This window comes from Trachurus japonicus, chromosome 1 (assembly GCF_045865225.1).
Source record: "Trachurus japonicus isolate A0001 chromosome 1, Traja_1.0".
Lineage (NCBI taxonomy): Eukaryota > Metazoa > Chordata > Actinopteri > Carangiformes > Carangidae > Trachurus > Trachurus japonicus.
In genome coordinates this window covers 15,524,865-15,542,012 of record NC_140907.1, presented here as the reverse complement: position 1 = coordinate 15,542,012, position 17,148 = coordinate 15,524,865, and the positions used below count along the sequence as shown (strand labels likewise).

At 41.1% G+C, this 17,148-nt stretch overlaps 1 protein-coding gene across 4 annotated transcripts in view; it reads right to left on the bottom strand.

Annotated features, from left to right (window-relative positions):
• The window catches only part of LOC146991588 (phospholipid phosphatase-related protein type 5-like), a 71,267-nt gene that overhangs the window by 10,324 nt on the left and 43,795 nt on the right, over window positions 1–17,148 (bottom strand). For all 4 annotated transcript variants that reach the window (XM_085775488.1, XM_085775495.1, XM_085775480.1 and 1 more), the window contains one exon: window positions 11,894–12,082. In XM_085775488.1, coding sequence (XP_085631614.1) covers window positions 11,894–12,082 — 189 coding nt within the window. The remainder of the gene's footprint in view (window positions 1–11,893; window positions 12,083–17,148) is intronic.

Below are 17,148 nucleotides of genomic sequence, written 5' to 3'. Positions count from 1 at the left end.
ACCTGTGGAACATCTTCAGCTTCATGTTTCATCCTGGCAAACACGTTAGCAGGAGACTCAGTCTCTCACCTCGCCTGACGTCTGTCATGTGTCATGGAGTCTCGCTCGCCAGACCCTCCTCCAGAGAAGTCATGTAATCAAGAGATGCAGCAACGGACCTATTTTTTTGTATTTGCTGCCAGCAATACACAGAGACAAGACCTGTTGATGTCCTATTCACATCATAACAGCAACATTACATAAAACTGAAACACTGTATGCCCATGCTGAATATCAATAGGGATTTTTTAACCATTTTACCAGCTGCATGTGGAGACACTGACATTTTAACCAAATCAAATCCTGAGGTTTTCTTATTCATGCATCCCTACACCACACAATCAAATATATATGTGCTGTGATTACAAAATAAATAAAATGTAATTTCTGACAGTTTATGGCACTGAAACACGAAGTGATGAGTAAAAAGTCAGTTTAAAAACAAACATGATTAAAATACCATCTTGCCTCAAATGTAGCAACGTGGTCCTATTACAGCTGTTACACAGAGGCCACAGCTTCATTTTAGCAGAAATCACACACAGGCACATCAACAGAAAATGCCGTTTGACATTTACAATAGGCCTACAGCACCTGCAATCCATGTCATTACCTTTTAGACAACAGGGAGTATAAAAGCACAAGCCCACGCATACTGGCATGTCACCAAACAAGAAGAGAAATTACACAAATTCAAAACAGCTAACAATATCACACCTGGCAGCAGGAAATTGAGTAAGAAAAACGTCTGGTAGGTCGACAAACAAAGGGTCATATTCCCTAATAAAACAGTAATGAGAAAAGGTTGAAGGAGAAAATGAACAAATAATTTGTGTATGAGTTTGTGTGTGTGAAAGAAAAATTATTAAGAGGCAAAGAAATCTGAAGAAAAGTAGCACAGAACTGGAAAACAAGACACAACTGTGAGTAAGAAGGTGAGGTCCACTGACATGATCCATGGAACCTGAAACACAACAGATATATCAGGCTGCATCTAATGGAGGAAATGGAGAGAAGGGTGGTGGGGTCATTGCAGAGTGTTTCTGAGGTTCAGTGTGTGCCTGTTCTGAGGTGACTGCTGCCTGCCCTTCCTCTGTGTGTCATTATATAATGTCATGTCAGGAGCAGTGTGGTCAGGATTGAGGGTTGATAAAAAAGGATGTGTTTGATGCCTTAAAACAGAGCATGGACTCATTTCTTGTTACATATATTCTCTTTCTTTTGCTGTCGGTGTAAAGTCATAAAAGCAGGGCTGTCAGGTCCGGAGGTGAATTTTATCCTGCCAGTGTTTCTCCACCCTCACATAAATTCACTTCTTTGAACTATTTTGTTAGTTTGTATCTCAAGAACATGGAATTAAATCAACAACTATGAATAGTGCCGCAGACCTCAAGCCTCTTAATCCAAACCGGAGCTTTTTAGAAAACAGGCACAAACTCAGAACTGGGTCATGATCTCAGACCCGTTTGAATAAAAGAACGACAAAAAATGTGAGTCACTAGACTGTGAACTGAGACACTGAGAAGTCGATGTTGACAGATCTTAGTTGAAATGAGGACACTTCGCTACAAGTGTCCTCATTTCAACTACGAAAGTAGTAATACCTTAGAATTCATCTTGAAGAAGATGTTGCTTTTCGGTTCAGGAATTAAAATGCATCCAGTTCAAAGATGTTTCATTTCAGATTATGAAATATTAGCATGCAAGAGAAGGTGCCGGGATAGTATGAAGAGGGCTGATCCCAGGCAAATATCTTAGAGTTAGCTTTCAGATTTTGATTTCCAAAGTCTTAGTGAAAGATAAACGAAATCCACAGAGCAAGGGTGGAAGTAACACTTAATTGCCAATTAGATTTCAGCAGATTCAGATCACAGCAGCAATATTACTTGAAACTGACACCTTCCGCTATAGGTGTCTATACCCAGGGTGAATATGGATGGGTCAGACATGGAAAAAGTAAAAATGTCCTAATTTTTCAACCAATTTTTGCAACTGCATGTAAAGACAGTGGCACTTTACTGATGTTTTCTGTCAGAAATAATTATTAATTAAGAAAATGTGATGACTCTATAGAGACAGTGTTAAGACAACTGAGCCCTGGCAAATGGTTCAGTGTTAACTTTCAAATTGCAATTTCCAAAGTCTTACTGAAAGATGACCTCTTGTACTCTACTGGAAATCCAGTAGAACAAGGTGATTGCCAATTAGGTTTCAGCAGATATTGACTGTGTTCTCTAGGCAATTGCTTTGTTTTTCAGGCTGTATTACTTTTATCCTGCAATAGTCAGAGGGATAAAGAGAGATCCCACCTATAGTCACAGCAGGAGATGGTGAGATACAGACAGACACGTGTAAGTAAACAGTTACTGCAGGAATTGCTAGTGAGAGTTTCCCATCAGTGGTGGTGGATGTGGAAGGGAGGTGCTTTGGAGGGATGAGCAGACAAATAGGACCGTGATGGGAGAAAATCCTGGAGTTTGAGTGACTCTTAATTGGTTTTATGTGAGTTTCTACCTATTGTGACATGGTGACAGTGAGTGGATTGTTGGGAGTTTCTGACAAAAGCTGACAACGAGAATCAAAAGAAGAAAAATGTGAAGAAAGAAAAAGATGAGATAGTGATCATAGCATACAAGAGCATGTCAGAGGAAAAACATTTGGTTGAAGACCTAATTGTAGTGAGAAAATAGAGCAGTCAGCAGGCATCTAATCATAAGTTCTGACTGCACAGAGACGAACTGTAAACTGCATCCTCGATGTTCAGTCAACCATCACTTTCAATTTTACAGTTTCTCCTAAAAGAAAAACAGAAGCGTCTTCAAGAGATGACATCAAATGGAAAAATATTCAAATTCAGCACATGTGCAGGGACACCCCAGCAGGGAGAGACATCAACACTCTCACAGCATAACATATACACCATGTCCTATGAGTAATAAAACAGCAATCAGAGCAGGAACAAGTGATGCAGCATTAAATGCCTGTTTGACGTCAAAACATATAAAAAGCAACTAAAGCTTAAGGGGGGAGCATGGAAATTTACGCTCACCGTGAATTTTATTTTTTAATTTTATTTTACAGATGTGTTTGTAATTTTCTCTTCTTCATTAACACCCTGGGGACATTGTGTGGTGAGACTAAATTTAGCTACGCATTTAGACCATGAACTGGTGCACACATATGAATCATATCTGGTTTGGTGTTAAATGGCTCCGTGCGTTTATATATTTATTATGCGTGTTTCAGTGGATTTCCTCCACACTTGCCCACCTTCTAAAAATGATGTAATGTCGACTGAAAGCGGCTCTTTACTGGCTATTGTGAGAAGAAACACAAAAACCTTCACAAGGATTACGCAGAGTCTACATAAAGCTTCTCCAAATATCACATGACATCTGTTGACACTGCAAGCTCAGTGCTCTACTTTAAACACATACACACACACACACACATACATGCAGGCAGGCAGCCCTCTCACACACCAGCTATGGTAACCATGACAATTTAGCTGCTTCAGCTTCATCATCACCCACACTCTCTCCATCCATCTCCTTCTCTCTGTCTCTCTCTGCTTTTACACTGTTTCATTTGTAGTCGGGCAGCTTTCCCAGGTCTTTGTGGAGGAGAGACAAGCGACTAGAAACATCTCTCTGTTTTTCTGTGTTTATTCCTATATATTTCTTCTCTGACACAAATACAATTTGTCCTTTCGCTCTCTCTCTTTCTCCCCCACCACCGCCTAAAATCCTGTTTAAACACAGTAAGGTTTTTAACCACAGTTGGAGATGTGACCCCATTCTTCCGCTCTTCACCTAACTTTATTTTCTTTTTTCTTTCCTTATCCTACTTACTCCACATCTCCATCTGCACCTCCTTATATTCCCCTTGTCTCCCTATAAAAGTTACGCTCCTTCAATCTGCTTCCTCTTAAGTAGAAACAGAGTGATCACTGGATGAGTGTGGGAAGAGACCTCGCAGCTAATCTGCCAGAGTGAGGGTGTGAGCGTATGGCTGGATTAGGGTTCTCATCTATGGGACAGAGCGTGTCTTACAGGCTATCACAGTGGGAACGCCGAGCTGGTCAGGCGTATCGACATGGGGCTACATGGCCCGCTGTCTTCATCCCACTGTGATTGGCAGTGACAGGATAAAGCCATGATTATCCCTTATTATCCCTGCCCTTTTTTCAACGCTCCGTAGGAACGACTGCTGACACGCTGATCCGTCTATCTGTCGTTTCCCCTGTCTCCCAGTCCCTGTCTCTCTTTTCAACATATAAACACACAGATGAAGATGTGGACATAGGTCATATGATTTTACCTGAATACAATCAAATATGGCATTTTTTGTGAAAATGGATATTAAAGGTCCAGTGTGTAAAATGGGGGAGGGGGGCGTGATATCTAGCATTCAAATTCTAGATGCGCTCACTCACTCGCTCACACTCACCGTGACGGTGGCCTTCAAGGACAAAAAAACTTGTTTACCACGACTGGGATGACTGGGAGTATTTCAGGAGGTGAAGATCTAAACCATTTTACGATATGTCTGCCTTTTCCTACTCCTTCTTCTTTACTTCTGCCTTCTTCGTCGTTGGTTTATTTATGAACGCAAAACGTGCTCTCTGGCTGGATTTTCCATTCAGGGCTGCCGTACAAACATGGCAGCGCAAGATGGCGACACTCTCTAAAGCAAGACCCTTGCTATATGTATATAGAATAATAAGGCTACGAAAACCAAACAAATTTTAATTTATAGCGATTATACACTTACTGTAGACAAATATATTCATGGGTTGTCAGATTTTGCCAATAAACCATGCCAATTATTATTACACACTGGACCTGAACTTGCAATAATAACAATGCACTTATATCAGTAATAGTTAAACAATTTAAGTCTCTTGCAAGAAAATACATTTATTTAGTTTCATTGTTTTTGCTCCTTCCCTGTCACCGTCCTCCACTGCAGTTCATGTATTTGCATATCATAATTACTGTTTAAGGCCTAACTGAATCCTTGTTTAATTGGATATCTTTGCAGCATGTTTATTGTTGCATGATTTATTGTTAACTACTGTGATGATTGTGTCTGTCTTCTTCAGTTGCACTCCTTACTATTTTTTTTTCCTCTTGTTGTTTGTTTTACGTATATACCTCAGCATTTTAGACATGTGTTTTAGGTAGTATTGAATAAATTGTATTGTAATACCAGTGTGTTGTTTTTATAGGCTGGCAATTAACATCATGCCCAGGGACTGCAGTTGAAAATTAGCCACTTGGCTAACACTGGCACATTTAGAGTAATGTCGATTAATGTGCACTGTCCCTGTAAAATAAAACAAATAAACTCACCACTCCTAATTGTTTTAATTCACACTGTCCATGTCAACAATACCTCTTGAATGGAACTTAAACACACCACTTTTAACCTTAAAGGTAGGGTTGGAGATCCTACTCCGGAGCATTTTTTACAGAATTGTTTGAAATCCTCTTCACACTCTGATTGCAACGCAACGTTAAAGTCAATTGGATCATGATGTGTCAATCAAGTTGCCGTTTCTCTCCCTCCTCTGCATGTACCGCTCTACTGCACTAATCGTGTGGGTGATCAGAGTCTTCAACGAGTTACGACCAAGGAAAAGACAATAACCGCAAGGGCGACACCTTCGCGGCTTTACCCTGATATGAACCTAACACTGAACAAGCGTTGAGTGTTCTTCCTAAGAGCGATCTCTGTTCCTGGCCATCATACAATATAATGGGTGACACAGTATGCTGTCAGGTGCTGTCTTAGCCTTGATACAAATGTAAACAGTGCCACATTCACCAGGAATATGCTGAAAGGCATGCTGTCAAGTTGACTGACCCCTACATTTCACTACACCACCAGAATCACTTCAACTAAAACTTTTTCCTCTCCCCTACATTCCTCCTAAAGAGGAGATCCCCAAACAGTCCACTGTCTAGGACAACAATGCAAAAAAGTTTCAATGTGGCGCCCAAATATTTTCTCCTGCTCGATGGTTCCTCCCAATCCTCTTGTGCATGTCATATGTTTCTCCATTATTCATGAAGGATTGTCCTCAGGCTTAAACAGTAGGCAAACTTCTGGGTCATTTGCATACGGGTATTGGACTGATGAGTGCGTACATGGATCTGATGACAACTGCAATCAACTCTTAACTGTCAGATGAAAAAGGCTAAATGTGTGAATGAACTCCATGAGTTGTTCTTTCTCTTCTCTCAAGTAAAGATGCTTATTTCAGCATCATTTCAACAATGTGTGTGTGTGTGTGTGTGCAGATTTCCTCAGGCTGCTTGTCAAAGATGACAATGCTGATTACAATAACAAAAGAAGGTAAATATAGAAGAGGAAAGGAAAAATAAAACAGGGAAAGTCTGTATATTCTGAACAACATAATTAGCTAAAATCTGCATAACAATGAAGCAGGCAGGGTGCATTATGGGAGCCACCTGAACACAGAGGAACTGTGCTGTAGCAGGGCTTACCTACAGCCTCCCACCATGTGAATCCCCTAATGAAAAAAGGAAACCAGTTTCCATTTCAAGTTTTTATGACAGGGAGGGGAGGGGGTTGGGGGGGACGTGTTGCTGGCTACAGTTAGATTTGACATTTCCATCTTATTTCAGAGACCTAATCAAGAAGATTGGATTTTGTCACACTGCTGCATGTTATCACAGTAGGAGGGGAAGGCATAGATGAGGTCCCTCGCTATAGGCAAAATCCAAAGTGACAACATATTTATAACAGCAACATAAATTAATTTGAATGAAATTGTCTACTTCAGGGAAATGGAGGAAGGAGGGGGAGTTCAGCTTGACATGTGAATTTACCTTTAACCTTTAACCTTTAACAACAGCATGTGAAGGAACACAGCAAATTGTACGGTCCATGGTGGAGGTGGCTATGATATTATTAGTTGTCATTTTGTTTCATATAATCCTGCTCTGAAGAATAAGGAGCAGTAGTGTTCCTCCTATTGTCCATTTTTAACCAAGACCCTTTGCAAAACCCACATTACCTCACCAAGCTTGGCACCGTCTATTTCATTAGCAAACACAAACCATTTTTCCTGAATAAATTTGCTGTAACCTGGCATTTTCCCCTACAATGCTTTTTAGCATCCCTCAAGACACGTTGCATGTGAGTCAAATACAGGACACTGTATGAGAGCTAAACAACAGTTGTGGTACTGAATACATTTCACTGAAGTTGTGTTGTGTTTCTGTCTCTTCTAATGGATTTCTGTATGTGATTGTGTTAAATTGACAAAAAGCAGCTCCTGCGTTATCAAAAACATTCCCTTTACCTTTGTGTCTGAGATACCAGTTTCCTGTCATCTGTTTGTATATTTCTGTGTAGAGAAAATTATAAATCAGGACAGCAAACAAACAACATCCGTTTCCTACCCTTCCAGCTTTAGGCATACCGCTCTGGGTCATCCTGACCTTTGACCTCTGCCAGCCGAAAAGACTACACTCACTTCAGCATCCTGCATTTATTCATATCTGCATCTGCTTTAACTCTGCCTTTGTCCCTCTCCATCTTTTCACACGGAGGGCTGGACCGCATAAGCTATTAAAGTGTCCAAACACAAAGTGGCTTTGACTACATCCACCATCTGTTTCTCAAGATATGACGGCAACAACAGCACAGTGCAGTGTATCGTGCATCAAGAGCTCTCTCTTAATAAACTCTGGCATGACTGGATGATATGGTCTGTCTCCATGATTTACCCCAGTCCCCATCTTTCTGTCACACGGAGCTGCATTATGCATGAAGGCTCTTCCCAAGGTTTAACAGACAGCATCAAACAAACTTGGAACAGTGAGCAGTAGCACTGGACAGACTCTGTTCTTCCCCTTTTCCTCTCCTCCTCTATAGATTCATCCTTTAGCTGCTCCATGCCTTGTTTTGGGGTTTTTGTTTTTGTCTTGTTTTCTCTCTGGTATCTTCGTCTCCCTCTTTCTCTCATTGTGTTGCGTGCTTGTTGTGGTTTGAACTCTCATAGTCTGTCCTCTCAAAGAGAGCCTTCACTTTGCCTTGCCGTACTGTTTGAGAGGCTTATATTTAGCAGCATTAGAACAAAGCTCTCCAGGGCAAAAGTATTCGGTATTGTGCATCTGACCCACTAAAAAAGGTGGAGAATACATCCAAAACTTCATTCATTCACAACCTCATATCCTCTTGCTTTTGCTCACAAGCATATCGCTGAGCCTGCGTATAGTGTGAAGGCTCACACTGTGACACATGCATTCTAAGCCTACAATTACACTTGATCCTGTCATTGGTCACACGTATTGACTGAAGACAAGACACACACACTTGCATACAAGCACACACATACATAACTTGCAAATGCTTCAAATAGCGCTTATTCTTTCAACTTGGCATGATAATTAGCATGAGTGCTGAAATGTCACCTGCACTGTGGCTGCCTGGTGCATGCACATAGACTATGTATTGTGTATTTGTGTAGTGTGTGTGTGTGTGTGTGTGTGTGTGTGTGTGTGTGTGTGTGTGTGCGTGCGTGCGTGTGTGCGTGGATGCATGCACATGTGTAATCTGTTGTAAAGAGTAATAGACATTGCCTGTAGCCACTCTGACTAGTCCTCAGATACTGGCACTAGTCACACACATGCACAAAACACACACACACACACACACACACACACACGCGCACACACCGACTCCCACTTGCAAAAACAGAACCCGTTTCAGTGGCGTCCATCATCCACCCACATACTTACCTTCACTGATGCACTGAAACTTAGAGCATTTTTGCCAAGCACCACAGAAGAGCCTCTATTTCACTCAACCTCTCACTTCCGTTCACACACACACAAACACAGCATTGTGCTGCTCTAATTCTCATGTAGTTACCACATCAATACTCAGCTGGGGCATGAGTTGTTAAAACCCTGCAGGTTCATTTCATCATGAAAGCGATCACTGACGCTTTTCCATGTTGACAGTTTCAACAAAGAGACATGAGTGAGCTCTGTTTTACTGTAATGAATCTAAGCACAATTACATTAAAATCCAAACTTTCTGGCCTTTTTCTGTGGTCTTTAAAAGTCATCAACTGTAATATCTTTTACTTTAAAGCATTTTCATACACTTAACGAACTGTCATAACTGCCCCACCTAAAATAAAAGACACATTTAGTTATTGCTGGAGCTTTTTGACTGTGCTCCCTGCCTTCCTTGGAGAATGAATTTGGTGTTGCAAGACTCCTGTGCGGAGTCTGCATTCTCTAGCGTCGTCCCACAGTCCAAAGTCAAGTACATTGGATTAATCTGAATCTAAAATGGATGTGTGAGAACTCTTTATGTCAGCCTTGTGTTAGACTTGTATCCAGAGCTCACCCACTGTCAGCTGTGATTGGCTCCAGCCCCCCTGTGTGGATATACAGTAAGAGTATAGCTAATGGATGGATGGATAACCTGAATAAATCTGCTGAAAAATAGCATTCATATCTTAAATTCTACATAGTTTACATTTGTGTTTTCTAGCTACTGGCCCTCTTCTTTCCTGTCTTTAACAGCACACCAAGTTCTGTGAAATACACTGTAGACTGAAACCATCAGCAGAAACGTGTATCATGTCATCCACATGAATGAGACAAACAGCTCTCAGGAGTCAACAGCTCTCAATGGCACAGGAACAATTCTCTACCCCTGTGTAATGTAAATTGCTTTATGCAGCAAACCTAACGAATAAGCAGTGGCACCTACATCAGCATTTGTCATGAGTGGCAGGTGGGAGCAGGGTAGCAGTTTCATGAACTTTACAGTCGCATCATTCTCTACAAAGAGATCCACTTAAAGATGGTTAAAACTGAGGCCAATACACTCCATCGGTTAAGTGTGTGTCGAGTAGGAGAAAACAACCATGCTGATGTCATTTCAGTTGTCTCTGATTAGAATAAGGAAAAACTCTGTGCACGACAAACTCTGTGGTGGAATTAGGACATAGGACATGTCTCTTGGGGCTTTACCCACACTGGGGACTCAGTGTTTTTTGCAATTACTGTATGTGGACCGTTGTTTTTGCCACTGAATGGAAGTACAAATCCTAAACATATTTTCCATACTGTATGTTTAGGACCCTTGAAATAAATGTTTTAAGGAACTAACAGTTAGATAGCCTAGTTGTCTGCCTGCACATCATTATACAAGGAGACAGCAGCAAAAAGAGAGAGCAGTTCACGGGAAATAAGAGAAACCTGCAGAATTTCTGGTAAGTTAAAAAATCAGTTTCAGTTGTCACATACACACCCACCCACACACACGCACACACATACAGATACAATCCTAACAGACATACACAGAGGCGATATATGCTGTGACAGCAAACGTCTGTGGTGTTGTGTCGTTTGATTTCTGTTTGTGGCTAAAAGTCTGAGGCAAATTTGAGAGAGAAGTGAGATGAATATCTGAGCCTTTATTATATCTGAACAGAGGCTCGTGGGATGGAGCGATATTCTTGGAGCGAGAGAAAACACAGATGCTCTGACTTTCAAAAAAGCCGCTTCACACTCCAGGCAAAAATCACGCCACTCCGCTCCCACTCTGCACAGATCAACATACTCTGGTGCCTGCAGCCCCCATCCATTCTACTGCATGTTAGCCTCCAAACAAGCAAACACAAATACATAAATAAACACACACAAAGTGCATCTGTCATATGTGATTTAGAAAAAAAAACATTGCTGTGTGAAACTTTAAAGCACAAACTGTTGTTCACCATGTCCAAAACTCACCTGCTTTGACAGACACGTCTCAAAATAACTATTTTTATAGGGTAACAAATTAAGGGGAATTAGATAGTTTCATTTATACAGCAGCAAATGACCTAGGACTTGGTGTAACTAAGTGTATGTGTGTGCGCATGTGTGTGTGTGTATGTATGTGTGCACAATAACACCGCCCTAATATGTGGCTCAGAGGCATTCATGTTGTAACGCCACTTAACTACGGGACATCAAAGGGACAAGCCCTGTGGGACAAGACAGACAGTCATGGAGACAGAGCTTTGATGAGGATGTGAAGCTATCTTTCATTATTAATAATGTCCCACTGTACTGGCAAGAAAGCATGGCCGCCATAATATATTTCAGTATATTCCAGGCTAATAACAACAATTACTGTCATTACAATGTTCATTTAAAGCTGATTTAGTGCTGGTGTAATAAACTTGGGTTACTACAATGAATGGGCAAAATAAAGTAGTTAAATATTGATGTCTGAATAGCTGCATTGATGTACATTCTGCCTTGAATTCATGACCTACAAATTATAATTCTCTATTGATGTTTAATAATTAAAGATGCTTCCATATGCATCCTGAAGTCTTTGATGAAGACTGACGGTGGAAATAATGAAACTGTGCCTCATCTTGTGAAAAAATACATGGAAGCCATTCAGAGCTGATGCTTTACTCTGTTTTAATGCCATGCAGTCTTGAAATAAGGACAGGCTCTTTCTACACTGTAGCTATCTCTGACTGCTCTGTGGAGGACAAATATAGTGCCCGTTGCCATGGTTATGCCAGAGAACGCATCCACACAAACAGAGCAGCCAGACCACGAGGACGCACACCTACACACCTCTCTCCCCTCTTTCGATCCACAAACACCACGTGTTGATGAGGAGAAACTCCCCATGTGTGTGCGTGTGTCACATGTTTTGGGTCGATCGTTGTGCACATGTAGGTGATTGTGATGTCTGTTCGTGTGTGTGTGTGTGTGTGCGTGCGTGAATGTGATGAGCACCTGTGGAGGTATATTTATTTATTTATTTTTAGAAGTTGAAGATATAGACTCACCGTCACAGTGGGGATGGCGGTGACGAGGGAGTAGACGAGGACGGGCGGCGCCTTGCTGTTGTCCTCTGGTCCTGGGTACGGCTTTGAGTAGGCTTTGTCGAAACAGAAAAAGCCCTGGACGTGCACGGGGAACGTGTCCGTGTACTCAAAGTAATACGCCAACAGAACGGTCCCTGCCATGATGACCAGCTGGAAATAAAACATATTGGTTCCAGCTTTAGGATTGGATCCACAGAAGAGTGTAGAGGTTGAGAGAGAAAAAAGGCAGACACATACAAAAAAGAAGTGGAAAATGTTGTCATGGGCAAAAAAAAAAAAAAAAAAAAAAAAAAAATAAGGAAAGAGAGAGATTTTTCCTTCACAGCGCAAAATGATGGATGCTTCCGTAATGTGTAAAATGAATCAAGTGTGCGTGGAGAGATAGTGAGAAGAGGATGAGAGAGAGGGAGGGAGGGAGGGAGAGAGGGAGGGGGAAGGGAGGGAGAGAGACAGAGAGGGGAGGGAGGTAAAGATAGAGACCAAGGGAGACAAATAAGGAGAAAGACTGATAGAGAGAGCAATGACAGAGATACGGAGCGAGAGAAAGAACCCTTAAGCAGTGTCAGTATGCAGAGTGGGAGGGTAAAGAAAAAAAAAACGATCAGACAAAATAAGGCTGTGTGGAGGAAAAGAAGACGAAGAAGTGAACAAGGATGGGAAAAAGAGAGGGTTAGGGCGGTCTGGTTTTGGAAGAATATGGGCTGATAAAGAGCAGTGGAGAACACAAAAAGTGGCAAGACCGATAGAAAAGAAAGTATCACTTATATGAGTAAAAGGTAGATACAGTATAGGAGAATTGTGTGTGTGTGTGTCTGTGTTTGTGTGTGTGTGAATCTCTGAATAACTTAAGTTAGTACCGACTGAATCACCAGCTGTATGCAAAGCACAAGCCATGAAGCATAAAATATGACCTTCATAGGCGTTTAAAAATTAAATAATATACTTGAATTAGGAATTCATAACAGATTGTGTGTGTGTGTGTGTGTGTGTGTCAGAGAGAGAGAGAGAGAGAGAGATGGGGAGGGAAAAGGAGTGATAAACATAGAAAACATCAAAGAAAGCATGTTATTCTACAGATGAGACAGATGCACGGGTACTAATTACGAGTTACTAATTAATTACTCATTTATACTCCAATAAACAGCACACTCTTTGCCCAGTTCTCTAAACAAAAAATATTTACAGTAGGTTTCCATAAATCTTTACCTGTATCTGTATCAGTTTTTACTTTTTTGTTGATTACACAACACAAACCTAATGAGAATCATGAAGTTCTTCATGATGTTACTTCATTCAGTGTCATTTTGTTACTATTTTTCCCAGTATTGTTCTGTATTTCCAAAGGTGAAAATTTGTAGACTCCACAATCAGTTTGTTGATAATAATCATCATTAACAAACAAACAAGTGTTAGGAAGCAGAAATATGGGACAGAGAGACCCATCTATTCTCTTCTCTCTGCAGCAGAGAGAGGAGAGGAATTAATACTGTGTTTAAAGATGATGGAGGGCTGTGTACATCGCCTTCAAACACCATTAAGCAGGATCACATTTCAAACTGTTGTGAGAGAAGCTTTAAACCAGTGGTTTGATGTTTTAGGAAATGAATGATTCACTTTTCCAAAAAAAAAACAAAAAAACACTAATGCATGCCTTATTTACAGTAGTTGTTAATTTCAGACACATTGTATAGATATCCAGGTCTGTTTAAGGGGTGTTACATGCTCAGACCACAAAGCTGTGGCCTTTCATTATCTCATCTCTCCAATTGAGAACGTATGCTCTGTGACACCAGCTGTGCAAAGTTTAGCTCCTACAGTAATGCTTGGACACCTTGACAACACATTAACTTTATTCACTAAAACCTGAGATATGAAGACCTTGTCGGTTCTCAGTTGGTGTTGTTTGCTGCCATTACCAGACTATGTTAAACCAGTTGGAGCAAAAGATGGCTGCATTTCTTGGCTGTAGGAGTCACCGAAATGGGCCAGCCTACTCACTGTGACGCAACACCAATAGGACGCGACCCCTGAATTAGGACGCAGCTTATATCTTGGCTGTGACTTCCTAGTCTGGTCAATACATTATTACTACACAACTTAGCCTGAAGCAAATAAGCTTGTTTCCAAAAATGTTGACCTGTTTCTTTAATTTTTAGTTTTCAAACTGCAACTTCAGCAACAACCAAAGCTAAAGTTGTTTTAGTGTTGTGCTTTATTTCCAAAGAATCTCTTAATGAGGTTCTGGGCAAAATATAGAGTAATAAGTTGGTACATACATATCCAGTTATTTCTTAATTCTAAGCTAGCATCACTTCTGTTTTTTATTTAGAAGATAGCAGGTGAGTTACACGTAAAAATGTTTTTTTGCCAAGTCAATGTAATCCAGCAGGCTTCCAAGGAGTAAATGGCTGAGAGTGAATATTCAGTGGAAGAATTTCTGTGATGAAATGCGTCTGGAATAATCACGAAAATAAACTCATCACCACAAACTGAAATGTGTCTTCACTTTCCTTTTAGGACCCAACAACAGCAAGCATTCATGTAATTATAGAAAGTATGGACCTGTGATACAAAGCATTACTGTCGTCATCGAGTAACGTCATGTTCACAGTTAAAATTAACAACAAGCTATCTGTGTTTGTTCTGATTTTATTTTTCATTAAGGCAAAATTGGATTTGATGTTAAATCCTCTTTGTGCTTTACAGCTCTGGATGAGAAAAGAATCACGGAGACAAATGGCTGAACGAGGAACAAACCACTGAGAAGACCTCCTCCAACATGTTTATATCCTTCTACAAAATGACAGAATACCCACTTGGTCAAATGCTAAAGGGAGGAGAGAGGGAGACTTGTTAGATGTAACACTACTCAGCTTTATTACACACTGAGAGAGAGAGAGAGAGAGAGAGAGAGAGAGAGAGAGAGAGAGAGAGAGAGAGAGAGGGAGTGACCTAATTCAAGATCATTACATTACATGCTCTGCTCTACTGTCAGATCTGCTATTCTGTAAGTTTCCTTTTCCGGTTTCCTTCACAGTTGTTCAAATTCTGTGGATGATTCCCGAAATGCAAAATCAAATAATTGATCTGTATGTTTCCATGGCAATGCACAAGACTTATCTGCCTAAATTCGTCTATGTGAGACGTCTTAGTCTTTGCGCTGAGAGTCCCCAGTGATGAGAGCATCGTAGGGGGGCGTTGTATTCAGTGACAACACACACGCCCTGAGGCCCTTAAAAGCAAAATCATAAGGGACACAAAACACACACACACACACACACACACATTCAGTACATGCGCACACATATCCACACACACTGGCAAATCACACAAACACCTCCAGCCTGTAGTTTATATATAACTCGCTCCTCAGTGTTTTTCCATGTTTGTTTCCATCTCCATGAGCTTTGTGTGTTGTGAGCGAGTGGGTGTGCAAAGTTTGTTTGAGTATGTGGTTGCCTTCCCATGTCGGAGGAGGAACTCTGACACAGGCACGCCACGGTGAACATTTCTCTCCATCGCCGGCTCCTCTCTTCTCGCCGAGCTACAGAAGGCTTGAGGGAGGGAGCGAGGGAGGGAGGTGTAGAGAGGTGGGAGGACGAGAGCGAGGGAGGTCCACAAACACCCATCAAAGTTTAAACAAACAGTTGAAGACAACTGCAGAAGAATCTCCCTGAGAGATTACGCGTGTCATCTCGCATCGACTTTTACACTACATGAGCATTAAAATTGGCTGCGCTTATTGATTGTACTGTCAGTCTGAGAGCTCAAACAACTATGTCTGCAGAATAATACATGAGAAGACAGGAGTCGTGGTCGATGACAAAATCAACTAACGGTTCATAGCTCATACGTGACATCTCCCACATGAACAAATAACCAACTTCCTGTGCACTTGCCAACTGCAGTTTGTCTAAATATTCATAAAGGTCAAAGCAACTTCAGGTTGATGGTTCCTAATTAACTCACAGACACATCCTGCACAAGTCACCTTGGAATATTAATTTGCATAAAAAGTATTTCTAAAGTGTTGCGAGCGTGTATGGTACGAAACGACTGACAAACATAAGCTGCAGGAGGGTCATGGAGGGTCCCGACAGGTCAATATCATTCTGTCACAGGGGTGCATACAGTACGTTGTTTATGTGTGGTCATCACATGCCAGCCTCTTTAATGTGTCTGTGACTGAAGTGCACACGTTTTGAATTTTGCACAACTATTTCTGAAAGTTTAGAAGCCTTCGTTCTTGAACCTGATGTTATAGTGTCAGTCTGAAGACCATTCACCTAATTCGTCCACAAATTCATTGCATGACTCTTTTTTTCAGCCTTTCACTTGCAGAGTGGCTTGAAAATGGCTAGGCAAAAAAAAACATTCATATTGCTATTTTTGAGGATGGACTTGCAGGAGAAATATATCAAAGCTTTTATTTCTTATAGGCCAGAGTTTTCTGATGTGACCATGTTCCGGGTAGAGAAAGATTGTGATTTGGTTTTGAATGACTTCATCGTTAAAGCAGAAGTAAGCGGAATGTTAAATATAAGTCTTAAATAGTTATATCTTCTGACAGCAATCACTTACAGAGTGTTTGCTCTGAAACACGGGTCTGTCAGTCACTCTGCTCTGCTGTAAGCCGAGGAGAAAACTTTCCTTGTATCCTACAACCTTTATCCAATGAGGAGAGAGAACAGCATAAAGGGGCGGTCCTCTCTGTGTGTGCAGCCAAGGGATGCCCATGAATGTGGTGACGTAGGTACGAGGACCAATAGATCCATGACGAGGGCGGGGACTGCTAATTCCATCGGCTGACAAGAAGTTAGCCAAAACGACCGGATCGCTTACTTCTGCTTTAAGTGGACCTTTGTTGTCACAGCTACGGAAAGGAGCGCATGAGGTGGTGGTGCTTTTAAAAAGCAGGAGAAAAAACACAGTGTTTTGGCTGACTCATCCAACCACACCGACGTTGTCCCTGTGCAAATTCTGTCACCATATCACAACAACATGTGATTTCCTTCTCTGCAAGAGGGCTTAATCTTCATTTTGGAGCATCTTCTGAAACTAATAAAGCTGTCTTTCCATTTTTTCAGTCTCCAGTGAGGGGACATAATAATAGATCTAATGCTACAGCTATATGAAACAGCAGCTTTTGATTTATTAGAATGACTAATGTGATTGATTCCTGAACTCTCCAGTCTGATGCTGGGTGTAACTTCTGA